Consider the following 27,973-nt stretch of genomic DNA (forward strand, 5'->3'; position numbering starts at 1 on the left):
AACCATTTAGGAGACGGACATGTTAACAATCCAAGCGTGCTAATGTTGCTAACCGAAGGGCTAAAAACTAAGCCCAACTCTGTGCTAAAGCCTGGCACTTCGTCGAAAGTCGCAGATCAACAAGCTCATGAATGGTCGCGGATGCGACGCGATTCAGCTTGTGGATCTGCTGTTGTAATTCATTTAGTTAGTGACGTTGCTAACTGGTCAGCATGGGATATCATATGGTCAGGAAGGAAACGTGTGAGAGACCGCAGGCAGTTATGTTATGCGCGTTGGCCAGAGATCCTGTCTATATATAACAGGTTCCTGTGGTTCCGCCTAGTATATTCACTAGGAATGTGTAAAGACAGTAGCCTACTTGATTAGTCAGCAACGAGTCATAATTAGATAATGAGGTTACTGTTTCTTGCCTGCCTCAGTCCAAAGACTGGGAACTGCACTACAGCAGACAGAATCAGGTAACAATAATAATAATGGATTTTATTTATAATTCACTTTACATTTGTAAAAATCTCAAAGTGCTACAATAAGGAAACGCATAAAAAAGAATCATCACACCATTAAAAAAACAGCTAAGAAAACATTAAAACATGTGGGCATAAAGCCTAGATCAGACCAGTGTAAAAAAATGCTTTGTGAAAAAGGATTTTGAATATTTATGGATTGAATACTTTATTTAGAAGTTTGCAGAAAAAAAGCACATGAAAGTACAGTTTAAATACAAGGTAAACTAAATAGGATTAAAAAGCCCAAGGAAGCCAGTGGCTTGTTTCAATTGGGGTCCTTTAGTCCTCCCTTAAAAGGACTAAAGCCCTTTTAGGGTAACTCAAGTTCACTGTCCTAATCCGACATGATGGAAGATCATGGCAGCAAAGTTCAACATAGGCAACAGCTGTTACAACACTTTAGTTTGCGTATTATAAGCTTGGGTTTGTAATTTGTATTGTATATTGGGCTTAGGCATTTTTGCACAAGGTTATCAGTAGTGTAGCTGTCTGTCAGCTAACGTTGACAGACATTCTGTAATTAATGTGTATTGAATATGGACAACAAAACAAACAGGATATATACAAAAATAAAAATAAACTATTTGGGTCAAATGGTCGAGGTTTATGTAATATGGCTGTTGGTGACAATCCTTACATGTAACATAGTTGATGTGGGATTTCCTAGAGATCATTTAAGACACGGACTTTAGAGCGCAATCAGCTGTAAAACAGATTAGCTTGGTAAAGCAAATCACTAACACAAACCAATGTTTTATTATTTTTTTCTAAAGCCAGCTCAAAGTTGTAAGCAGATTTTTGTCATGATGAAGGGATTGAATGAGTTATATGGATAATGATGAAGGATCATTTAACATGCTCTAGTTACAAGCATTTATAATTGTTTACGATTTTTGTTTTTGGCACATTGAATACTGTAAATCTCATTTCATTTCAGGGCCCACATTGAATCTGCAGGTCACACCTGTGAGCTCTATGACGTCTCAGAGTTCAAGTCTTCTGCTGAAGTGGCGACCCTAATAACTCAAAAGCCAGCCTTTGAGGGTGCAGTGGCCATACACCTGTTTAAGGCCGGCAGACTTCTCCTAGGTGAACACCCTCTTTGAAAAGTAGATCTGGTGGATGATATATAGACTATAGATAAATTAGACCTCATTTCACTGTAGATGGAGAACTACAATGACAGCAAAGTACAACGTAGCTATCGGCAACAGCTGTTACAACACTTTATCAGTTAGCCCAGTGGTTCCCAAACTTTTTCGCTCGAGACCCAAACGTGTTGTGAGCTTGTAGATCTGCTATTTTCACTACTTCTTACTTCTTCTTTTTTGGATTTTTTTTTTATGGAATTCTTTTGAAAAATGCTCGGTGTCTCACATGTGGGCTGTGGATAGTTGGGAAATTTGACCAATGACCTCATTGGTGGGGATTCCAAGCCAAGGCAAAACTACAGCACTTCTCTTTCTGGAAAGTTAAAGGTAGGGTAAGTGATTTGCGTTGTTTAAAATAATTGTTAAATAGCTCTATATTATGATAGTACTCGTTGCTATAGAGTGTTTGTTCAGTAAAAGGAGTCTCCTTGTCTCTCCAGCTCTTTATTAAACAGAAAATGCATTTTCGTTTCAGTTTCAGTTTCATTTCCAATTTTATCCAACCAGGACAGAGAACTCAATCAGGATACAGATTAAACAAGTGAAATTGGAAGTGATGACACTAAGAAATGAGCATGCAAAATTCGAACTGGAACACTATTCAAATTAAGCTTAAAAATGGGTACTTTCTCCTGATTGGCTGAGATTTTGACACCTACCGAAAAATGTATTTTCTGTTTATTAAAGAGCTGGAGAGACGGGGAGACTCCTGTTACTGAACAAACAATCTATAGCAATGATTACTATCAGAATATAGTATTTTAACCTTTTAACAAAATACTTTTTGTTTTAACCAAAAAATATCACTTACCCTACCTTTAATGTAGCAACCTGAAATAGATGCCACTGTTGTTACACCAATAAAAACAAGACAGGGTCTAACAACAGTGTGGCTTCCCCTGTTTTAAATTACCACCGATGATGTCATTGTTCGGCATCGCAGTCCACCTATTACACATGAGAGGGTGTACAGCAATGGTATCATCCTATCATGAGCATTAGTTAGGATACATATGGGGAGCTGATGTTGAAAAAAGTTGAGTTGATTTTTCTTTAAGTGTCACACATTTTGTCAAGAACTTTGTGTTTTATGTCCAACCTTTCACACCAGATGTCCAAGTGCCCTTTGGCGTCATATTTGGTGGAACAGACATAAATGAAGATGTGAAAGTTGAGCAGAAGCGTGTGGTTATGGAGCAGGTGCTGCAGAGAGCCAGGTGATGTGGATGCAAGTTACTATCTCAAGAATAGTGAAGAAAGATGCATGCACGCTTAGTGTAAAACAGGTTAATAATTATAATGACAATCATGTTGGTGACAATGAATGAATCATTGCAAATATATGTATGAGCATTTGATGAATACAATTTATTGAATCTTGTGATATGTATGTACATATACATATTCTAAATTAAAAAATATATATCAACCTGACCGTTTAGCTGACACTGACAGTTTGTATTTTGATCATATCCTGGTTAAATCCAACCCCCTACCACAAGCAGCTTCACCACCCTCACCTAGTGAATCACAGCCTCCAGATTTATTTTAAAACTGTTAATTGTGCCTTTTTTATCCTCTGTTGATATCTCAAAATCTTAATGCCATTGCTTTGAAAAGGGTCAAAATTCACCTGAATATTTATTCAGTTGTTTCATTATAGTGCCATTTTACCCTTATATGTGTGATAATGTTATACTGTATCTTTTGATGTATTTGGATCAGGTTTGCTGTTGCATTTACTGATGAACTGAAAGAAGCTGCAGAGGTTTTTTTGGTATGTTAATGTTTTCTACTATACTCTTGAATAGACCAGTGCACTTAGTGTAGACGATGGGCTTATTGGGGCTGTTACTAAATTTACCACCATAATGGTAAGTTGGGGGGGAAACTCACCACTAAGTGCTGGACTTGAAAATGCTCAGACCACTGTAATCTAAAGGTTGTTGGTGTCAATCAGCAGCGTTTCTACGATTGCCAGGCTAGACAGGGACAGACAACAATGGAATTTTAATGTAGAACGGAATCTGGCCCCATTATGTTCACCTTTATAATTCCCTATATATACAAAGCTAACAAAAAAATAGCAAGACACTTCGAGATCATTGTGAGTGAGAGTGAAATATGTTTTTCAATTCAATTTTTACAGCACATTTCACAACATACAGCCGGGCCCTGACAGCCCCAATAAATAAAACAGAAGGGTTTTTTACTACGCAAACACAATATCCTGCCCCGTCCCATAACAGTGTGGCATTAAAACAGTATTACCATGTTTTCAGATTAGATATTCCCTGTTGGCTACAGATTGAGGAGAATGGCATGCTTTATCTTTGTCATTTAGTGCTGACAGCAGGCAGGCAAGGACAGGTGCCGAGAGGCATTGCTGTGCCTTTTATTGAGACAGAAAACACACATAGGAGATGGATCTAACGCAACTTACTGTGATAACATCCAGTCAATTTCCTTTCCATCACCCCTGATTTATTTTGCGGGCTCATCTCCAGCATTTAGGGATGACTTCTTCCCCGTCTGCCTTCTTTTTAAGGTGGGGATTCAGAGCAAAAACATTTTGAGTAGTGCTAGGACTGTTAATTGTTCTCCGCTGTTTGGCATAACAAGAAGGAAAGCCACTTTGTCCTAGCCGAATGCACAGGCACTGAATTAAGAAAAGAATGTTGCCTACAGTTATTATTCAATGTAAAGCATTTCAATGTATTTATTATGATTGCTTTTTAAGTTGACATTTCTATTGTGAACTCCACAGCTGTCGCAGAGCAGTGAAGTACATGTCCAGCCCCAAGGTAAACTGTTGTCTATTTTGATTAATAATCATCATTCATAGTTTTCCCCCTATTATCATTGGCTGTTATGCCATGCAGGACATCCCTAAAAACTTTTTTTGGGACAATTAAATAGCATAATGGCAAAAGTCATTGCATGTAAATTCACCCCTTTTCTTTTTTTTCTTTTTTTTTACACATCACAAAACAAACCAAAAGACAACATGCAGTCCCTCCAAACAAAAGCAACGAGTAAACAGCACAACAAAGCAAGACAGCAACAACGTAACAGAGAATAAATACAAATAAAATACAAACAAGGTCATACAGGTTGTGTTTCACCAGTAACATTACATAGCAAATAGTGCTACTCCATAGAGGCGAGTTCTTGGCCAGCCTGAGTTTGCACTAATTGATCCTCATTATTATTCATGCTTGCCATCGGTGCAGTGCTTTTCATCACACACATTACAGGGGTTTACAGCAGGTCGTTCTAATTGTTTTTTATTAATGGAGACTGCTTCAAGAGGGCACTTTTAGTGTAAAAGGCAGAACAATTTTATATCTAATTTACAGTTTTAGTCCCATCATGTAGGCTAAGATCTGGAATATTAGCTTTGTGCATATGCGCACATTGGATTACAGCTCCCAGTACTTTATTAAAAAGATTTTTTTGGGGCAACTAATGGTAAATACTCTATTCATATTAATTTGAGAACTGTACAGAGTGCTGCTAGCCATTTTTGTTAATGCAGTAGTTTTATGCAACATTTGGCCTAGACAGGTTAGATGTGCTCACAGTTGCTTTACTGAACTAGATATTAGCTTTAACATAAAATATATAACTACACCTACTAAAACTAATGACCTATTGATTAAATGCCATCAATGGGTATTTACTTGCTCTGGCATAACTAATTAGCAGTTTCCACTTTCCACTGATTTATGCTAGGTTGCGCGCCGTGTTGCACACCAAAAATACAACTCAGATATTGTAGACGGACTATTTTCATTGCACAACACCGGCACTCAACTAAGTATAAATCACTTTTAAGCTTTGCTGTGAGGTAATTACATATTTCCTGAATATTCTCTGCCTTTCAAATTTTATGTTCCTTGATTATAAAGGCATCCAGACTGAAGTGGCTGAGAAATTCTGCTGGAGTGAATTCCTGAAGAGCTCAGGTATTGATACTCATTGGTTTGTTCTTCTAACAGCAGTTTTCTTGAGGGATTAATGGTCAACTATGTTGGTATTTAATTTAGACCATCAAAAACCATTAAAAAAAAACGTTTTTCTTTCGCTAATGGCAAGTCTCTTGCCATTAGCTCTACTGTAAGTACTACGGGTAAGTAATTTCAGCTGAGCCCCAATATGGAGGAGGCCACTCAGAAGAATGAAAGTAGACCGCACTTTGATAGGTACATTGGGATGGTTTAATTGCAAGGCTGAGGTCCCAGAATTCCTAACAGCAGCACCACTAGCCATTTTTACCATCCGCGAAAGCATCGCTCACTGTATCCCAGTTTCAATCTATCATTGCTGTCCACTGATCCAGCGTATTCTAGATCTAGATAACATGCCGCATTTATTGTAACAACTAATAACAGCAACTAACATGATACATCTTACACACACTATACAACCGTGTTTTCAAAGAATATCCGCTTAGACCGGCCTTACTAAAAAATATAATTTAAGGAGATGGGGCATTAAACCTTGACCTGGATGTCCCTATTAGACTACAGTCTAATCTACACATAATGATTACCGGCTGCAATAGATATCTTTTGAGGTGGTGGAACGAGAGATGAAAAATTTATGACATTAGTCAGACCATCTTACGCACATGGGCAGGCTTCCAGCGCAGGTATATCAGAGCTCAGGCAGAGCCACAGCACTTGATTAATAGCTCCCCGGTGTTGGACCATTTGTCACTATGCATCTTCAATGGTGGCAGTAATACTAATTGCCCAGAGTCACTTAATTCGTTAAAACTGAGAAAAGGTCTACACTATTGCATTTTTGTGATCACAATTGGAGGAAAGAATAGTGGTCTGTCATAATTTGAAAATATATGGCTGCAAACATGGTGTGTACATGTGCCACTTGACCATGTGAGTTTACATTTTGCTTAATCACTTAAGCTCTATTCAGATTTTTTTTTAAATAGCTGCGTGCGTGCGACGGTGTGTGTGTGAATATGCCTGTGTGTATGTAGGCTGGCATTACAGCTGGAATCTCTAATCGGCTATTTTTGAAAGATGTTGCCTATAACAATATGCCCAAAATGTGGACGCCAATCAACTAACACCAGTCAAGCAGCCAGCTACAAGTGGGTCAGAATGTATTAGTAATGTGAAGCGAAGTCCTTTTAAAGGTTTCATGACATTCAGTTTTACCACACATTAAAAGTCTTTGTCATGGTCCTTGAAACGTGTATAAAAAGTTTTAACAAAAAAATCCACTCCAGTGATCCATGTTAGGTGTTTTTCTCTCACATTTCTAAAGCCTTTTCAACTGCAATGAAAAAAGAAATCTTTGCCTGCGGGTGTCGCTATTGAGGGGTTTTGCCTGTCAATCATCGCCTCTGCTCCGCCCCCCCCCCACTGCCCAATGGCCAAGCTCAGATTACTTTTCAGCCTAATTATTCAGAAAACCCCAGACCACAGAAAATCCACTGATTGTTCAAAGTTCAGATTTTTTGCATGTAATTTAGGTCATAAAAGCCCCCAAAAAACATAGAAAATAGAAAAAGTGAAAACGAATGTCATAGAACCTTTAAAACAAAGGAATGGTTGGTTTTCAAGCATTATTGTGGTTATCACTGTACATTTTCATGTCTGCTGATGCTCTGCGATATTTACCAGATGAGTTGCTCCATTTATCCTCATTGGACCTTTTCATAACACCCATCGTTGCCTCCAGAAATGATTATTATTCAGTCTTTTCAACTTCAGTCATTTTCCAACCCTCCTTAGACTAAACACACAGACTCACACAGAATCAACAGCTCCTGTTACAATATTCTTTCTTGTCAACTCTCATCCTCCTTTTGCTTTCAGACACAGTGTGGGACAGTGGGACACTGTCATGTCTGCCTATTTATGTTTCCCCAGCTGTGAGCTGTCTTGTTTTCCTTTGGTTTAGTTATATTCTGAATCTGAAGAAACATATTTGCTAAAATCTCTTGTGTGATATATTATCACACAATATTTTCCTGTGTGTGTGTCTATCCATGCTCTGACATATTCTATGTTTGGCAAATAATGACATCTCTCACCATGTATGTACAATATACATGTGAGCTTTCTTAGGCATATTCATACTGGATCTTTGAACGTAGAGAACAAAGTTATTCTGAAAGAGAGTAGCTCAGAGGTGTTCTACCAAAGACCTCCTCCTGTAGACAGAAGTAAGGCAGCCCCCCTACGTACGTGTGTGTGTGTGTGTGTGTGTGTGTGTGTGTGTGTGTGTGTGTGTGTGTGTGTGTGTGTGTGTGTGTGTGTGTGTGTGTGTGTGTGTGTGTGTGTGTGTGTGTGTGTGTGTGTGCATGTGTGTGTGAGCGTGTGCATGTAGGCAGGAATTACGCTTGAATCTAGAATATGCAGGTCCATCAAAGGCACCAAGTTAGTATGTGTTGCATTTGTGCCTCCTGCTGTGTGCCTTAGGGTGGGGTTAAGGGGAGTTGGGGGACTGGTCTTGGGGAGAGTAGGCTGGTAAAAGTGAGAAAGCACTGTGGAACACCAGGGAGCTACATGAGATACAGGCAGGCAATTCTCAAGGGTGGAGAAGAATTGAACGCACCAAGGGCATGAGTGACTCTGTCTGCAAGGAGTATTGTATATCAACACAGTTCTAATCAAATTACCCATGACACCATTCTCTTTAAGTTTTCAGTTGAGTTGGCATGTGAAGAGATCAAAATGAGTCGAGTGAAGGTGTAGAGCAGGTCTAACATCTAAAGGTTCCTTTATGCTTCAGTTCAGAAAAGGTGTGACTGACATGCCACTCGACAAAAAATGACATATTCTCAGTATCAGTGAAGCATAAACTAGGCTTAATCCCCCCTGTAGATTCCTCCAAACACTGTAATGTTGTTTGGAAGCTTTGATGTGTGTTCTTTAGCCTCTGTTTGTGTGTCACACGATGGCTGTTGTTGTCAAATAAACTGACAGGAACCGATAAATGCATACACACAACTGACTAAAAGAAGTAACTAGCAGGGGACTGAGCATATACTTCTCTCATATAACAATATTAATAACTATGTATAAAGCACTTATCAAAATATGGTTACAACACACTTTAAATAAAACTGTAAAATAAAATGAGAAACCAAATTAAAAGAAGCACATGATAACGTGTAGTGAGAGAAATAAAACATTAAGATAATCAGAGAGTCGGGGTGCCCTGCCCCCTAATGGTAACTCCAGCAGGTTCCCACCTGAGGATCTCAGACTGTGTACAGACTTGTACAGGGTTAATACATCAAACATGTAATTATGGGCCAACCACAAAATGCCTAAAGAATAATTAGTAAAATGTTCAAATCAATCCTAAAACAGATGAGTGTAGGGATGTTAAAGTTGTATTATGTCACTTTTCTTATTGAATAAAACAATATTTTGTTCAATCTGTATGGTAGAGTATGTTAATACAATATAACTTATACAATTGGGATGGTTGTATTTGGTCTCCCTGCTCTTCTATTGAGACATTTAGGTTACACAATTGGCCCCTGGGATCAGGGTCAGACTCCACTTTGTCATTTTAAGATGCTTTAAATCTGCCTTAACCTCCTGATCTAGTCTTATCTGCCAGCAGGGGATTTCACCTGATGCACACAATGCTTTAAAGGGATTGTAGGCGAGTTCAGATATAATCAAAGAAAAAAAATGTTGTCAAACACCGCCACTCCAGCAGTTCGTTTCCCCGACCACCAGGGGGTGACGCAGGGGGGACTTATAAACCGTCCATGCCCAAAATAGGTTGCCTTATTGGGATACAATTCGCGGAACTGCCCGCCCCTCCTGGTTCTCTGAATTTATATTTTTAAATAGGCTCTTTCACGATAAATTGACTACATATATGAAGTTAAACAACTAAATTCTATCCACACGCTAACTTAAAAGTAAATTCTGTGCCTCAAAAAAGAAGTTAGAGAGCGTTTTAAAACCGAAAGTAAAAAGTTACCACGGACACGGACGCGCACATGCGTGCGTTAATTTACGTCCCGACAGACATAACATAAACAGTAGGGAAAATACGGATTTCAGAAAGAGGACTGTGTTTCAATGCAAGAAAACACCCCAGCATCATTATATAGTGGCTGATAGAGGGGAGAAAATGCAAAATATATATACATAAATATTTTTAAAATTTAGGCTTAATGTTGCCTACAATCCCTTTAAGCATATGTTTGTGTCTGTTTATGTTGTTGGTGTTTTATTTTCACTTTCGTCTCTCTCTGTGTGTGTGTGTGTGTGTGTGTGTGTGTGTGTGTGTGTGTGTGTGTGTGTGTGTGTGTGTGTGTGTGTGTGTGTGTGTGTGTGTGTGTGTGTGTGTGTGTGTGTGTGTGTGTGTGTGTGTGTGTGTGTGTGTGTGTGTATGCGTGCGTGGTGTATGGTGGTGTTGTTGTTTTTTTGCTTTTCTTTTTGGTAATGAGCTTATATGTTCCTGAAACAGTGGTTCTCCAGCATAACCATCAGGTGTCAGTCTCCAACCTTCTATAGGTTCATCCATCTGGGTCGCTGACAACCTTAAAAGATGGATTTCTTGATATTTCAAACCCTCTATTCTATTGTTTCAAACAGGGAAGGATCTGCTTCAGGGCCGTGTACAGACTTTTGGTAGGGCGGGTGCCCTAATCTAATATACAAAAGAACTTAATACACTATATTAGTTACAAATGTGGTTGGTAGTCATTAATAATAGATAAGCCCTAAGAATTCTGACAGATTAGCCTGTTCAAACCCTGACAATGGAACCTAGCAAGTTCACACTTTTTAATGTGTGGAATAGACATGCTATTCACGTCCTAAAACCAGACTTATCAGGAGGAAATGTGGAACCCTGCCAACAAAACAGCAGGGCAGAGAGCAACTGCAATTTAGTTTAGCAAAAGAGAAGTAAGTGAAAGAAAGTATGTATAGGTATGAAAAAGTGCACTTTCTCGTATCAGGCATCTGATGTGCACCTGATCTGTTCACTTGTTAGTGTTTATATTGAGCCAGTATTTATATTGAGCCAGAGTAGACCTTAAGAGATGTGATACTCTACTGATTTTGTACATTAAGAAACTGAGTTTTTCTTTAAGCATTCCAAGGCACTGAGAAGGGTGAGGATGGTTGATTTGTTTTTTTCAATTACACATCTTCGACCCTTTATTTTTTAGATGGTATTGAAATTACTGCCTCTAGTATCTAACAAAGAGGTGTCTATTTCTCAAAGTACCCAGAGCAATTACTGAACTAGGAATGACTGGGTCCCCACAGAATTTTAATAAAGAACATTTCTTTGTTGCCTGCTTCATGTTCTCCTGTGTTTTTGTGTTGATCTTGGACAGGTCTCCCTTGTAACAGAGATTTCATGTCTCAGCGGGACTTCCTGGTTAAATAAAGCAGAAAAAAACGGTATTCTCTTCAATCTCAACGCAAACTGATTAGTGCATTGCTGGATTATTGGGATCAGCACTTTTCTATATTTGGCATTGGAATGTCTTGTATTCTACGGTAGTTGCTGGCATAGAGCAAGTCCACTAGTTCCCCACTAATTTGAGGATTGCACAGAAAATTGGGATTATCTGGCAAAATAGCTCATTTAGTCCTGCCAGTGTCCTCAATTAAGGGTAGTTTCCCCTAACTACGTTTAATGCAGTTAGAATTATATTTCAATCTGCAAAGAAAAAATCGCACCCTGTGTGAAGGAAGCGGTGCCTTTGATGAGTGGCCTCCTGGTGGCGCTATAATAGGGCGGGGCGGGGCTTCAGCAATCAATGCTCGTCCCTATTGGTGGTGTAGGTCCACATACCAAATTTGGACTTGCTGGCATGCGAACTGGAGTTATAGCTGTGTAAAGCGCTGTTTAAAGCCAGTGGCCTCCTGGTGGCGCTATAATAGGGCGGGGCGGGGCTTCAGCAATCAATGCTCGTCCCTATTGGTGGTGTAAGTCCACATACCAAATTTGGACTTGCTGGCATGCTGCGAACTGGAGTTATAGCTGTTTAAAGCCCGTGCTCAAACGGACATCCGGGCTCAAACGGACATAACGGACAAACGGACAAACGGACATACGGACGGACATAGTCAAGTGTAGAGCGGCTGGCCACCCAGTTTAAACACATGTGATGCGCATGTGTTTATAACGCCCATGGTGCTCTCTGACTAGGCTACAACCATCCAGTGATATCAGAAGACCGCTTCCCTGCTCGGTGCGTGTAACAGAGAATTATGCGAGAGCATTAGTCACTAGCTGTCTTATTTTCCTCACGACCTTAGATGATGAATTGCTTTCATTATCTGCTGGTGCAGTTTGGATGTTCATTATGCAGTGTTTTGATATTGTGGTGCTATCGTTTTATTGTCTGTCCTCTCCCCAGGTGTGAGCGGCGAGGAAGTGGAGGAGCTGCATGTTTTCCTATTGGTCTGTGGCTTGAGAAGAGTCAAGGACCCCCTTTTCTTGGTGGAGGAGTTCTCAGGTACACCAGCCTTATAGCGAGAGTTTATTTGATTATTTCCGAAATGTTTATACTGTACATCCATTATTGGAAGATGTATACAGTGGAGCTTTAAAGTTTGGGAAACCTTTAGAATTGTCGATATTTCTGAGTAAATGTGACCTAGATTTTCACACAAGTCCTAAAAGTACATTTTAGATAATGAGAACTGAATAAAAAAAGACAAAATTATACTTGGTGATTTCTTTATTGATTGGCAAAAGCATAAGAACCTCTAGGATTAGCCTTTCATTCCTGGCTGGCTTGGCAAAAAAAATAAATAATGAAAATAATGTTTGCACTTCCTTGGGGGGGAAAGGAACAACAGAGGTTTTACATAAATTTAGAACACCAACAAGAACTTTCAAAGAAACAATTAGAAAGTTAATTTAGCATACTTTACAGTGTATCTAACAGACACAATCTGAACTGTTCCACCCACCTGGTACCCCACGTAGGTTCAAACAAACACTACGAACAACTTGTATCTGAGTGATTGACCCAGAGTCACTGCTGATTAGTGTTTTCCCACATGTTCTTATTGGGCTGACTGCATTGCATTGCTGCCAATGTGTTGATCTATTGCTGTCTTTCAGAGTGGCATCGTGAGAATCCTCTGAATGTGTTGGTCATAATTGGACCAAAGGTTAGTACCCACAACACCACCGGTCTGTTTGCATAGCTGTCATGTTTTCCTCTATTTGCATAGTTTGTTGTCTGTTTTGTGGAAGTTGCCAAGCATTCTGCCCTAGAGAGTCCACTGGTCTACTAATTGGATGTAGCAGAGATAACAGCATTATATGTTAAGCTGGCCTTATGGCCGACATTGAGAGGGGATGGCAGTCGTCTGCACTGCAGACAGGGGAGGGAGGTTGGTCAGCAACAGTGTTATCTCTGTTTCCTTTTAGGCTTGACTGACTGACTGACTGACTGACTGACTGACAGACTGATGTATGATTTATGATTCATGCTGCATGATGTTTTTACTCTTTTTTTGGTCTATTAACTTTTTGTTTTTTATACAATTTCCCTCATTTTTTAATTGATTTAAAGAGTAATTAAACTTGACACTTCTGAAACGATATTATACAGAAAAAAAGAAAGAAAACAGGCGTAAAAGTGACTTTGTATTGCCGTACATTTTTATACTGCTGCCCACTTTTTTATGTCAGAGACTCCTGACGGCAAATCAAATGGGTTCAGATCTGAGCCAAGTCTCCTGCAGGAGGCACGTCTGAAGCCTGTCCTGGACGGGAGTCTACCAGACGTAAAAACAGACGATGATGATTGTGTTGAGCGGATAGAAATTTGAACAGACAAGGACAGGACACACACATCCCGTCCGTCCGTCCCTCCCTCCCTCACGCACGCACGCACGCACGCACGCACGCACGCACGCACACACGCACACACAAAGATTGATTATTTATTTATCTATTCATTTATTTATTCATTCATTCATTTGTGAAGTAGGCAGGCACCCTGAAACAGTGAGTGTAATTACCCTTTAAGTGCCTGATTGAGTCAGTGCTGTCATGCTGCTTGACTTGACGCAAAGCCTGAATAGAGCCACCTCACTTTGGTTTAGTCAGTCTGTGGACCAACCAGGACATCTGCTGATGTCAGTTACAGCCAAGAAAGCTTTGACCCCAATTATAGGTAAAGTCAAACTCCTATCATGCTCCTTTCCAATGCAGAATGAAATTAGGCTAGTGGAATCACACTAACTATTGGTATTTACACATACTTTGCAGGATATGTGTAATTATACGAGCAAAATATATTTGAAGAATCAATATTTTAAATTTGAATTAATTTGCAAAATTACAAATCACTTTATGGATTTTTTTCCTGCAGTCAAAACACGTAGCCAGCCAGCCAGTCAAATGCCATCACCAAGCAAACCTGACAGACAATCAAAGGCTATTACCCAGGAGGGAGTGTTGATACCTTTAAAGGTTTATGTCACGTCTTTTCTCAGTCGAACCGATTATACTTTTATGTCAGATGCTTGAATATCGATCTGCTTAGCATTGCAGTTGCATTGTGACCATCAGTGGTAGCCTTGACATTCTCTCAGTGCCTGTTCTTTTCACCTCGTTTCATCTCTAGGACATTTCACATTGATTTCTCTCATACTTTTGTCTCTATCCTGTTCCCTCCCCTCTGGTTTGCTTTTATGTGACATTGAAGTATCTTTCATGCCTTATTTATTTTTTTATTTTTTTTCAAGCCTCGTGTTTCTTTTTATCTTCCTCTAAACAGTGGTGTCAAACTAGAAGGTATGTTCTGTTTTAGTTTGATTAGAGTTGGCCAGGGGTGTGCCACTAGCTGTTTCCGCTGATGGCTTATGCATCTGCTCCTACTCTGCCATGCTTTGTGTCTCTGTTTGATAAGAAAGCTCAGTGAAAACAGAGATGTCGGTTTGATTCATGTAGACCTGCATGAATCACTGTGTTCTGCAAATATGTGTAGTATTAGTGCTGTCTGACCCCTTCATACTGTATGTGGAAGACGCTGGGAAGCTATGGGTTTGACTTATGCTAAGTAAACTACACAATGTATTACTATTTTATGAAATCATTTAGATGGACAACTAATGTAGAATAAACAAATATTCCTCGCTAAAAGTCAGTGTTGATTTCGTCGACTAAAACTATGACGAAAAATGTTCGTCGACTACCTTTTTTCACTGACGAAAACGAAATAAAAACAAAATAAAAACTAAGCTATGATGACTGAAACTATGACTAAATGTACTGACAATTTCGTCAACAAATAAAAACTAGACTAAAATGTCAGAGAGGGACAAGTGGAGAAGAGATCCAGTAGAACTAAAAGACAAGTCATTTTATGTTTGGTTGCGTTCAGGTGTTGCGCATTGAAAATAGCCGATCTACAAGCTCACACGTACAGTAGATCGGCGTTGTTGACGCGTTGTGAGCTTGTAGATCGGCTATTTTCAGTGCAGCCAAGTGTAAAATCAGCCATTACGACGGCATCAAGGCACCGCCAAAAGCAGTTTTAGTCAACCAAATGAACTGTAGATTTATTCGACTATAATCTTATGATATTTAGTCGACTAAAACTAGACTAACAGTAAAACATCTCAGATGACTAAAATATGACTAAAACTACATGGAATTTGATTCAAAAGACTATGACTAAAACTAAATCAAAATGTGCTGTCAAAATCAACACTGCTAAAAGTTTAGGGTTTCTTTCTTGTTCAAAGTAACCAAGTAATGAATTATTGAGATACAAAGCAAATATAAAAATCCACTAATTAGCATCTGGGTTCTACATTACATTACATTACATTACATTACAGTCATTTAGCAGACGCTTTTATCCAAAGCGACTTACAATAAGTGCATTCAACATAGGTAGGGAACGAAACTAATAATCACCAGAAGTATTAAGTGCATTCTCTTCTAAAACAAGCAACTAAGAGTATATACCTAGCGCTAAAGTAAAAGTGCAATATATATTCTACTTTGAAAATACCTAAATGCACTACTATGTAATGTGGGCCCAAATGACACATCATGAATACACTTACACCCAAAATACTAAAAGTTACAGACCAGTAAGGTTTTTTTCAATTGATTTTTTATTGATTGAAAACACACAAAAAAACGTGTTTCCATTGTGATCCTATGTATTCAATTCATCAACATAGCATAAAGAATTAACACAATAATACATGTCATCAACAAATACAAAACACTGTGTACAAAGGAGAAAAAGTAAAAACGGTAGCAGTGAATGACACCTCCTTTCGATGGGAAATGACATTTACCTCCTCTTGTGGTCTCCTGATCGATGTTTTTCAGGTCAATTTTGAAAGAAACCAGTGATACACATCCTTTAATCATGGATGGCGTCAGGGCAGACAGAGTAGTAGTAGTGGTTTGGTGAGGTGTGGCTAAACTGAAACTGAATGCACCTTCGCTTAAAAACAGAAACAGCAAACGCCACAGAAGAGTCACTCACCAGAGAAATGGAGTTTGGGGGGGGGGGGGGGGTTGGATCCTGATGTTGGATCCTTATTCACAGCTCCTTACTTTAATTTTTGGGTTCGCCTTAAATTTATGGAAAAACCTATTTCTGACTAGAAAAAAAATGCACACAAATACTCTTACTACCATCGAAAGAGTAGTTGACATTTGATGCAATGACTTTTGCATTATAATCCTGCTTATTGCATTACATGACTGTAGAACTTTTAGTGCAGTTTTTAAATGGTTTACAGTAAACCATCTTGGGCTAATGATGTGATAACTGATGTATGAACAAATGCTCATATACTGTAGTGTGAACTATTTCAAAACGGTGAAAATATTCAATACATACAATTATTAGACCAATTTTAAAGGGTTGAATATTCTTGTACCACCCATATCGCACTTCCTATTAGTCATCATATACATGTGGTTTTAACCGACAATCCATAAGCTTTATCTCCACTGCAGATGTGCTAGTTATATTGCATTCACATACCATACAGATGGGTCAAAATGATGTTTTATTCATGAAAATAAGTCCCGGATTATAGCTTTAATATTAAATATAATGAACTTGGCTCAAAGCAGATTTCATGTAGAAATTCACAACTGAAATCGTGGCCCCTTATTCAGAGAATACAACTTCAAAATTCCCCTTATTACAGATACAGATTATGAATTGTGATGTTCAGAGTCGATATCTCTCAGCTTCTAACAGTATACCAGGTTGTACTTTTTTTAATTGGAAGTGATGAAACTAAAACAAAATAAAGAGAAGACAAATTAAAACTGTTACACTATAATATTGCTGATGCTGATAAGGATTCTCTTTCCTCTGTTTCAATATTTTTATTGAAACGTTTTATTTGGTTCTCTTTCCCGATTGGATGAAATTGACAACCCACCTGAAAATTAAAGAGTTGGAGAGACCTGTTAGTCTGTTACTGAACAACCACCTCATAGCAGTGATTATTATCAGAATATAGAGCTTTTAAGGAAAAAAAATGTATTAATAGAATAATATCACTTACAGTAGGCCTAGCTTTGAGCAAATATATTCTTTTAAAAGTTTAACATTTCTTATGAAGAGTCTTGTTTAACCTAGATTTTCTCACCTGGGCTACGTATAATTGTTTTTCTAAGGAAATAAATCAGCAAACCCATATTGTATGAAATTGTTATTAACACCTAATTTCACCCATGGCTGCCACCTGCTTGCTGCTCAATAATTCAGTCAAACCTAAGATTAAAATGTTTATATATTCATAATGAAGTGAAATTAAAATACTATTGACATGAATCGGCCAAGAGCTGCCCTAGTGTAGCGCTTAGAGCATACGCCTTTCATGGGGAAGGTTGTGCGTTCAAACCCTGCCTGGGGTCGACGTCAGCAAGGGCATGTGGTCGCAATGGGATCCTAATGCCAAATCAAATAGGTTCAGATCTGAGCCAAGTCTCCTGAGGAGGCGGTCTGAAGTCTGTCCTGGACAGGGGTCAACGGACGTAAAAACAGATGAAAAAAACGTGAAACGTCCAGAATGCAGCCAAGGGCTGTTACAGTAAAACATTAGCTGTTGACCGAAGTAATTTATAAATAATATACTGTAAGGATGATCCGTCCACTGCTATGATTATAGTGTGTACTGTATGATAATCCAAGATTACACCAGAAACGCAAAGATTAGATTTGTTTGATTATTATTATTTATTTTTTATGCATGTGACTTATATCAGGTTTCAGTTCAGAAAAAAACAGGAGCTATAGGAGGAAAACGAAGCAGCTTGCTTGGCATTTTGACCCAAATAGCTATGCAGGACTTTGCCGTGGGCAAGCTAATGCACGCAAATCCCACTTTGCAATTAATCAGATTGGGTGCCCACCCCAACCTGACCCCATTCTCTGAATAATACAGGACTTTCAGAGAATTTACTGTCATTTTGTCATGATATAGATATTGTTATTGTATATCAAATGGCCTCAATTAAGTCATTGCTGGCATCATCCTGTCATGACACCATTTTGACATTAGGACTGGACTTCTCTTTATCATTTTGATATTGATTTTCTTTTTCTCAGATTGATCCTGTGTTTACTGATGAAGTTGAAACTGTTGCTAAAAGGTAAAGTTTCATTTTCTTTTTTTCTCCTTATCGGTTCAACAGCTTGTGAAAAGCCAAACTTGAGGAGCTTTGCTCCTTTGAGAAATTCCAATGCCTTATCTGCTTATCCCACACTTTATCCTATCCTAAGAAAATATGTCAACAAACTTTGCTCGCATACACGATAATGTGAGCAGAATGCAAATCAGAGGCAAGTTTAGTACTTGTCAAGTTCCTCTATTTTCTTCCTCCCACTTCCAAGTCACTGGCTAATCTCTCAGTCTTTAGCCAAAGGGCTTAACCACCACGACAATGTTATCAAGACAGGAAGCTGGCTGCCCTGTCTTGTTAGGACTTCTTACCAGTGTAAATTATCTTGCCTCCTTATTGTATTTATTTTTATCCCACGATTTTTGTAACCCATTTTTTTCACCCAGTGCCAATTGCCTAAACTGTAATCCTGGATGCCACTCTCCCTCTGCCAGCCTGGGGAGAGCCCCGAACTGAGCTCATGCTTCCTTCAATGCATGAGGAGTGAGCAGGCCGCTTCTTATCACCTGCCAGGGGGGAGTTTCCCCCGTTGGACGTAGCGCATGGAAGGAACACGTTATTCCAACCAGTTCCTTTCCCCTCCATCAGGCTGACCATTGGGAGGCAGTATAGAGAACCAGGATTACTGCATGTTTTTTGTGAGGGTACCTACTACCCTAGGCCTAGGGGACATGCAAACTCCACACAGAAAGGCCCTTTCGCTCATCTTGCCTCCTTATAATTAATAATTAGTCAGATACTCAGATTATCCATAATCCTATTCACTCACTTCACACAGCTAGACTGCGTAGCGTGTTTGTGCCACTGTTTCAGAACGTACCGTTGTTCATCAGTGTGGACGCTCGTATAGTTGTCGTTATAGTTATTGTGATCGTGCTCTGTCTGAACAGCGCTTATTTTCCATGTAGTAGTGCACCCATGTTTCCTGCCCTGAGCCTATCGGTGCTGTTTAGTGTCATTCACGCCTACGGTACTGTACATGAGCGCTGAGAGTCACTCAACACACTGTGCTACGCCACTGCTCCTGCAGAACAGTGGGAGTGTTCCTGGCCCAGGAGAGGAGCCAAAAAGAGCTTCACGCTGCCATGAAGAGATGTTGTGCTGTGGTCAACAGTTCTGTCTCAGAGGGCATGTCTGCAGCCATCTTGGAGGTAAACATCCTTGGGACATGATGACGGTGGCTGGATGATAGCATGATTTCACAAGGAAAAAAAATAGTTGTCCTGCCATGCCTTTTGGTCTCTTTTACTTAATGTAACTATAGCTATATAATGAGGATATTTAGCAGTGTTTACAGCCAGGTGTCCTTATCTTAATATGCCTGGCTCACAATCTTCAGTGTTATCTGACCACTACAGGGGTTTATTATCCAAATTAATTGCTTGACTATCTTTCCATTCCTCCAAGGGAAGCAAATATGTAATCCAGGTAATCTCTTCTAAACAAAATGTTTAAACTCTTATTAGCATGTTAGCATTTTTCACTTCCTAACCTGCTGGCAAGGCATTAACTGATAACAATTAAGTCCCTAAGCATGAGCTAAGTCAGCCCCACCTGATTCTTAGGTTCTCATACTTTTAACAAACACAGTTTAAGTGAATGTGAGATTTTGCTTTATCTGGGAGCCTGTGCTGTGTAACCTCCTCGCTCCCAGGCTTTCTCAAAGGTCTTTGCCGTTCCTGTCAACAGGAAGTGCAAAGACGATACTTGATGAGTTGCACAGGTTTGGGGTATTGATTAATTGAATATTGCCTAATTTTATGTCGATTTTCCCTCCTTCGGGTTTCCCGTAACGTAATGTAAACACGCGTGTGAGAATTAAATGGAAATCCCTTAACACCACTGGAACTCTTCTTAACCCATTAAGACCGGGAACGCATCTGTGTCATTTTTAGATTTGAGCAAAAAAAAAAGCATTATTTTGCACATTTTAATGTTGTTGTTTTTTTTCTCAGATTGATCCCGTGTGCAAACATTTGTAACTCAAATCTTTGCTTCTGGGGCGTCCCTGGAACCAAATATTTTGAGATGGGGGGTCCACGGCCAAATACATATAATTTTGGGGGTCCTTGACAATTATGAAATAGTTTGAGCACCACTGATATAGCAACGTACGTTTTTTTTTAGAAAACTGTTAGGATTTAGAAGACATTTGTAGATGTGTTCCCGGATTGAATGGGTTAAATGAGTTCCGGTAATGCATGAAAAGGTGGGACATTAGGACTATGCTTATTGCTTGTCTCTTCTGGCATATCTGGCAGGCCATGGACCTGGGAGTTCCCGTGGTGGCCAGGGACATTCCTGGGAATGCAGCCGTGGTCCGCCATGAGGTCACTGGCTTGCTGTATTCGTCTCCTCAGGTATATTACACTAGCCTGACACTCAGCCTGAATTTGCATTTCGTTTCACTCCATTATTCAGTCTGAAAGCCCTGTCAATGCAGCCGATTTCTGAGATGGGGGCGTGGCCAAAGTTATTTTTTTTCAAAGACTCTTTGGCGATTGGTTCATACTGGATTATCCCGATCCCGATTCGTCGTACAGATTTTCAACCGAGTCTGAGACCTCCTATGAGAGCGTCACCAGACCAGAATCGCTTGAACATATTTTTTTAATGGGCGTGGCTAGCGATTCACGGGCTGGAGCCAGGCTAATATTACACACTATTGACCAGAACCACTACACCAGGGGTCTTCAACGTTTTCAGGCCAAGGACCCCCTAGCTGAGCGAGAGATGAAGCAGGGACCCCCTCTATATTGTATGAAAAAAAGTTTCAGATTACTTTTTTTTGTTGTTTACTAGGTCTGCTCTTTTTTCCCTCTACACCTAATACCTCTTTGCCAAAAATAGCCGATCTACAAGCTCACAACGCCTCGCAGCAGATCTGCTATTTTTGGCTAAAGTTCAACTCAGAAAATAGATGCTAGGGTTCAAGTGGTTAAGGGGAAAAAAATCATATCACACAAAAATTTGGCCGACCCCCTGTAGTAACTCTGATGACCCCCTAGGGGTCCCGGACCCCCTGTTGAAGACCCCTGCACTACACTGTACAGCGATAAGCTGTGGTAAACTTTATCAAACACCCAATGAGCTGAGGAGAAGGAATACATGCTGGCTTTCCAACCCCTCATCTCACCTCAACTGACGTGGAGTTCTGGATGTTTTTTTTGCAGCTAATAACATAACAGATGCCATTGTGTCAGGCTTAGACCCGGTCTACTGAGTCTGTTCTCTCTGAATCTCCTACGATCGATTTCTCCTGTTGGGTCTGCCATTATCTTGTCTTTCCTTTTTCTTTCAAACAAAGAAGGCTTCAACTTTACACCATTCTGTGGATCCTGCTACTTTAAATTATTATCATCATTAGCCCTGTCAAGGTACTTAAACATATAACAAAGCGGGACAGATGTTTCTACAGGGGGTTTTGATTTGAATCCGGAAACACAGCCGTCATGGAATGACCAGTGGTGGATTTGTTTTAGTGCTAAAATGTTTGAAAATAGCAGATCTACAAGCTCACAACGCGTCGCGACGCGCTGTGAGCTCATAGATCGGCTATTTTCAAATAGCCCAGGTATAGGGCTAAAGTGGTTAATGTATGTGTTATAATATAATCATTTATATCTGCAAAGTAACTAGTAACTAAAGTTTTCAAATAATTGTAGTGGAGTAAAAGTACAATATTTGCCACTGAGATAGTGAGTAGAAGTAAAAGTACTGAAAATTGGAAATACTGCACTAAAAATACCTCAAAACTGTACTCAAGTACAGTACTTGAGTACATGTACTTAGTTACTTTACACCACTGATGGAATGACAGTGTGCTGAACCACATACTGATGGAACCGCATGGCGGCAAGCAAACAAACACAAGTCCCACGAGGGGTTTCTTGAACCCGATACCTGAAGAGGTCCGGGGCGACAAAGGAAAAAAAACACAGGTTAGGGCCAGACAGTCAGCAGAGGGGAGTTGTGTGGAATGATGGCGTGAAGATGTCATGCTCTAGCGAGCCTGATGTCTGCTGTCATGGCATCAGATAAGTCGTCTCCAGGGGGGAGGGTCACGTGCCCTCAGCTGATCCGTAAAAAAAAAGAAATCCCCTTCCCGGAGAAACCCTTCACAGATGGTAGCAGCAAGCCAAGGGCCGGATAAACCCACGACCTCAGACCTGGAAGTTATTGACAGACTTCCAAGTGCTAGCCTCTCTCAGCCAGAACTTTATTGCAGAAGATCATTGCAGTATACATCATACATGAACTGAACACATACACATACTGTAGGTTAAATCCTCACTTTTTTGGACTGACTTAGTTTCTGGTTCTCTGAATATTCATTGGTTGTTGCAGTCTTCGTTTGATTTGCAACACAGTGTTATAGATCAGTGGTTCTCAACCTGTGGGTCGGGACCCCTATCCCCACATGATTTTGGGGGGGGGTCCCCAAGTGACAGTGAAGTGACAATTAAGACCTTTTTAATACCTCAAAAAAAGAAAGAAAGGAAAACTAGAAAAAGTGCTCCTCGGAGCACAGGTCTCCGCCAGGTCTGGTACGTTATTGTGGCCTCCTGGTGGCACTATAATAGGCCAATGTGAAAAGGGTGCCATTTCTTCTTAGGCCTTTCATGGCAATCGGACACTGCATTCATGATTTGTTCCAAAAATGTGACCTGCTGGTGGCGCTATAACAGGCCAATGTGAAAAGGGTGTAATTTCTTCCTCAGCCTAGTGGGAATGTGCGTGTGAAATTTCAGGGAAAACGCAAGCTGCGTTCATGATTTCAGGCATTTTGTTCAAAACGGACCAATCCTGCAAACTTTGGAAGCCAAACTTAGCCAATGAGGATGATATTTGGAAAATTGGACAGGTATTGATCACATGAGTATAGAGATTTGCATGACGGTTGGATAAAATCTGTAGGAGTAATATTTAAAAATGGGTTTTGCACAAATCGGCCTCCTGGTGGCGCTATAACAGGTCCAAGTGAAAACTTTGGGGCAGAGGTTCTGAATTGGCATCCAGGGAGTGTGTGTGTGTGCACAGTTTCGCAGCGACCGGGCCAACGGTGCCGGAGATTAGCTGGTCGGCGGTCGCACACGGACAGGACACACGGACGGACACACAGGGGGTAAACATACTCTCGCCATGCCTTTCGGCCTGGCGGAGACAAAAGAGCATTACTGCAATCAACAAACTATACTATAAAAACTGGTCAATCATTGGCCAAATTGTCAAATTATATAAGAAAGAGGCAAAAAAATTGAAAATAGCCAATCTACAAGCTCACAACGCCTCGCATTGCGAGGCGCTGTGAGCTTGTAGATCTGCTATTTTCACAATATTTATCTGTGTAACCGAATCAAACTAAATGTAATGCCTCAACTCCTACAATTCCAAGTGCTTGTCGGGGTGAGGGGTCCCCAGTTCAAATATGAAAAATATGGTTGAGAACCACTGTTATAGATAACATTGTGAAGAATAAATATGTTCAAACACTTTAAATACATGGCATGCTTAACAGAGAAAATGGCATTTTCATGTTTGGCTGTACCATATGAGGCGAGAGTAAAGTTATTATAGGGCAAGGACACTGCTCATAACTTGAGCTCTAAACCATGTTTCTGAGGATTTACAGTTGTTATGGCCAAGCCCTGGAGTCATATTCAACCAAGAGCCTCTTCGGACATGATCACATCAGTCAAGTCAAGTGAAGTGGCCTGTTGCTCTGGCAGTGGCTGAAACTCTTGATTGCCCACTGGCACTCTGCTTCAGTAGATATTGGCTCCTGAGCTGCATGACACAATGAAAACAGCTTGTACTTTTGACTCCGTTGGAGCCTATTCTCAGCCTCCTGGCCCAGCAAATGAGACACATGAACTCAAATAAGGCTATTCATATGAGACTGCCACGTCTCAATCTGTGCATAGGGATAGGATCATTACTCGTGTTTTTAGTGCTTTATATTTCTACTCATCGTTTCGCTTTCTCCCCCATGACAGCTGGTGTGACAGTGTTGTTTAACCCATTAAGACCGAGGACGCATCTGTGTCATTTTTAGATTTATTTGGCTATTCAAAAATAGCAGATATACATGCTATTTTTTTTTCAACAATATGTTTATTTATTTTTCCTTTCTTTTCACAACATTTTTCAACATTATATTACAAATACAACAGAAAACAAAAAAAGACAATTACAATAAAACATACAAGACAAACAATGAATACATGCTATTTTTGAAAGATTAATATTTGTGCAAATCTTTGAATATATATATTTTTTAAAGCAAACATGTTTAACTCAAATCTTTGCTTCTGGAGATTCTACAAATGTCTTCTAAATCCTAACAGTTTTTTTTTTAAAAACCTTGTTGCTATTATAGTATCAGTGGTTCTCAAACTTTTTCATGTCAAGGACCTCCAAAATTGTATGTATTTTGCCGCAGACCCCCATCTAAAAATATGTTGTTCCGGGGACCTGCAGAAGCAAAAATGTAAGTTACAAATGTTCGCTTTAAAAATATATATATTCAAAGATTTGCACACATTTTCAAGATTTTTCAAAAATAGCAGCTGTGAGCTATTTTTGAGCTATTTTTTAATAGCCAAAGAAATCTAAAATAACACAGATGCGTTCCCGGATTGAATGGGTTAATAGTAGCAGTAGCTCTGTTTGCGTTCTTCTCTCTTCATTAGCAAATGGGAGGTGGCAGCTATCAGAATATGCTGCAAAGGACTATTGGACAGGCATATTTGGAACCACAGTCACAGACGTCTCTGCACAATTAGCAATGGACAGCCACATTTTAATGATTTTACTCAACATACTGGCTTTCATTCAATTCTGTGGTTATGTTTTAGAACAGCTTTAGATAGACTTATGTCTTTCTTCATGTCTTTTCAAAAAGCTCTGGTCAAGTTTATGCTTTTTTGTGTCTCTCTCTCAGGACTTTGTACACCAGTCCCAGAGACTGTTGTCAGACGGCGAGCTCAAGGAGAAACTGGTGAGGAACGGGAAGCTCTATGTGGACCAGTATCACAGCCTATTGCAGGAGAGGGAGACCTATCAGAGGCTAGTTGAGACTCTACACTCAGAGTAGGGCGGCAGTGGCTCAGGAGGTAGAGCGGCCCATAGATATAGAAACCTAGATACCTCATTGGCCGCTGCAATTCATTGGAGCGACCTGTATCCGCGGCCGCCAGATTCGGGAAGTGACTACTGGCCAATCCAGTGCGTCTTTTCCGGGACTTGGCAGAATTTAGTTGTATAAAAATATCCCGTTATATTTTCATACAACTAGATTCCGGCAAGTTCTGGAAAACACGCGCTGTGGTTGGCCAGTAGTGTCTTTGCCAGTTTGCCTTCCCAAAAATGGCGCCCACAGATACAGACGCCCCAGAGTCGGAGGTGGCGTCTACCTTTATATGTCTATGGAGCGGGCGCTGGGGAACCGGAAGGTTCCCAGTTCGATCCCGGGCTCCCTCAGAGTTAGTGTCGAAGTGTCCTTGAGCAAGACACTGAACCCGCTAATTGCTCCCGATGGACAGGTTGGTGCCTTGCATGGTCTCCTCCGCCATCGGTGTGTGAATGTGTGTGTGAATGTAAATGCACAATCATTGTAAAGCGCCTTGGATAAAGGTGCTATATAAATGCACCCTTTTAGAGTAGAGACCCACCACTCAGCCCCACCCTTTACACTCAGGGAATTCATGGAAGTCTTTTTCCTTTTCTTTTTTTTTTGGATCAATTATTTGTTTCCCCCCATGAGTATAGTCCCTGTCACTGCCAACCCATACTGTTTGGTCTTAGTGAAAGTGTAAAAACCACCACGTGTCTCCTGTGATACACATGGAGTCGCCAGACGGCCAAGCCGGAGGCACCCTAAGGCAGTGGTTCTGTCTAATTTTGCTGGGGACCCCCTGGTAACCCCCCGGACCCCACTTTGAGAACCAATGCCCTAAGGGAAACGAAACCCCACTCTTCGTTGTGGTGGGCAGGAATTTTACTCCGGCACCACCCGGACACTCCATGGCAGTCTATTGTGTGTGACACTGAGAGTCGAAAACAGTCTTGAATACACATATGATAGTGGCTCCTGTCCTGAACCAACAGCACCCTACCCACAATGCATTGTGTGAACAGCCAGAGCCGAGCAGCTAGAGCAGACCTAAGTTCAGCTATAATGCTGTTTCGGAATTACATTGTGTTTTAGGCATTAGGTTAGAGATGGATATATGAGTTTGCTGTTATGATCAAGGCAAGGATCTGGGAGGGCATTTAGCCAATGCGATTGGATGACCTCAAAATCCTAGATTTTGAGTTTGTAGAAAGTGAGTACCATAACGGTACAGCTTCAGGAGCTATGACCTAAAAACAAACAATTCCTACCTGCTACAGGGATTGGATGGAACTAAGAAAAGGGCACTACAGTCATTTTTATTTATGATGGTAAAGTTTAGAAGCTTATTCTACCCAGGAAAGTTTTTGTTTTCTTTAAGAGAGAGGGCATGTCATTCCCCTATGTATTGTTATTGAGACACTTTGGAAAGTTGAGATTTAGATAGTGTTATTAGGCGCATTTGCAAACGGCAGAGGTAATGTTCAATTGACAGATTGGGTACATTGCACACTGTCTTAACTATTGTATCATCGATGGGCACTCATCCAGGGAAAGGTGACTGAGCACAGATGCTCTTTTACAATAATGTTATGCTTCACTTATGCAGTTACACACATTCACACCTGGGAATGTGCTATGGCTGCCCATTGAGCACCTCCTACGGGGCCATTAGGACTTAAGTGCCTATAGTTTGAGGGCCTCGGCAGTATTTGTTGAGGCTCGGGGAAAAGCATGTCTTATTCATTGGCACAGGGATTCGAATCGGCAACCTTCCAGGCACAATGACACATCTAGCATCTACCCTCTTTCCCTTATACATGGAGTATAAATAGCTTTAATTTCCCTGCATCACCAGGGTCTTTATTCAAAGTCTTTCAAAAAGAAATCCAGGCTGTAAATCACGTCTATGCAGAACAATCCACAATACAGTCTTATCTTAGCTGGCAGATTTAGAGTACGCTATGGAGCACTTTGAACCAAATACCTGATTGATGAGTGGGGTGCAATCAAATTTTATGCAAATTCAGGGAGTCATCTTGTACTGTTATTTATGTTTTGTAAGAAAGTTTTAAAATAAAAATATATATTTTGCTGTGCTCAATAAAATGGATGGAAAGGGAAGATGATAAAATGGTTTCATTTCCTTCATGTGCATGCAACTCTCAACTTGAATTATTTTTTAATATAAAGTATTTGTATTTGGATATCAAATGTATAATGTATTGAATAATTCATCAGTACGGATACAACTATTGTCATTTGTCACATCCGGCAAAGTTCTGGATGTGTCATTACCTCTTGCTTTTTTTCCCGACAAATGTGCTCAGTATTTAGATAGTCCAATCCTCTGTCCCCTTCAGTCTCCACACCACATTCATTCTTCATGAAGTGCAAAGGTTGTGTCACACACATTCAAAGGCATGGTGAAAACACAATTCAGTTTAAAGGTTAGGTGGTCACGAAAGGTTCATGTAATTCATCGTCAGAAAGGGTCATTCTGGCTGCATGACAGGACAAGGACTCGTTAGAAAAAGTGA

At 40.2% G+C, this 27,973-nt stretch overlaps 1 protein-coding gene across 2 annotated transcripts; it reads left to right on the forward strand.

The window, feature by feature from the left end:
• The first annotated feature begins 49 nt into the window (after positions 1-49).
• glt1d1 (glycosyltransferase 1 domain containing 1) lies at positions 50-27,557 on the forward strand. Of its 2 annotated transcripts, none has more exons than XM_084054585.1 (12): positions 50-461; positions 1,447-1,598; positions 2,772-2,877; positions 3,386-3,437; positions 4,428-4,464; positions 5,572-5,628; positions 12,045-12,143; positions 12,758-12,807; positions 18,246-18,289; positions 19,350-19,470; positions 20,581-20,679; positions 25,263-27,557. In XM_084054585.1, exons 1-12 carry the CDS (start codon positions 394-396, stop codon positions 25,413-25,415), a joined length of 1,038 nt encoding a protein of 345 aa, XP_083910711.1. In that variant the 5' UTR covers positions 50-393; the 3' UTR covers positions 25,416-27,557. The 2 variants fall into 2 exon arrangements, with proteins under 2 accessions (XP_083910711.1, XP_083910712.1); XM_084054586.1 differs by having other exon boundaries at positions 19,355-19,470; positions 25,263-25,399.
• Positions 27,558-27,973: the final 416 nt, after the last annotated feature.

The sequence above is a fragment of the Gymnoscopelus microlampas genome, assembly GCF_963454915.1.
Source record: "Gymnoscopelus microlampas genome assembly, chromosome: 4".
Lineage (NCBI taxonomy): Eukaryota > Metazoa > Chordata > Actinopteri > Myctophiformes > Myctophidae > Gymnoscopelus > Gymnoscopelus microlampas.

What these genes read in the sequence shown, in the direction of transcription:
- glt1d1 (XM_084054585.1), top strand. Translation starts at nt 394, where the DNA reads ATGAGGTTACTGTTTCTTGCCTGCCTCAGTCCAAAGACTGGGAACTGC. An exon ending in ACTACAGCAGACAGAATCAG is followed by an intron (nt 462 to 1,446) that starts GTAACAATAATA and finishes ATTTCATTTCAG; the next exon opens with GGCCCACATTGAATCTGCAG. An exon ending in TGAATTCCTGAAGAGCTCAG is followed by an intron (nt 5,629 to 12,044) that starts GTATTGATACTC and finishes TCCTCTCCCCAG; the next exon opens with GTGTGAGCGGCGAGGAAGTG.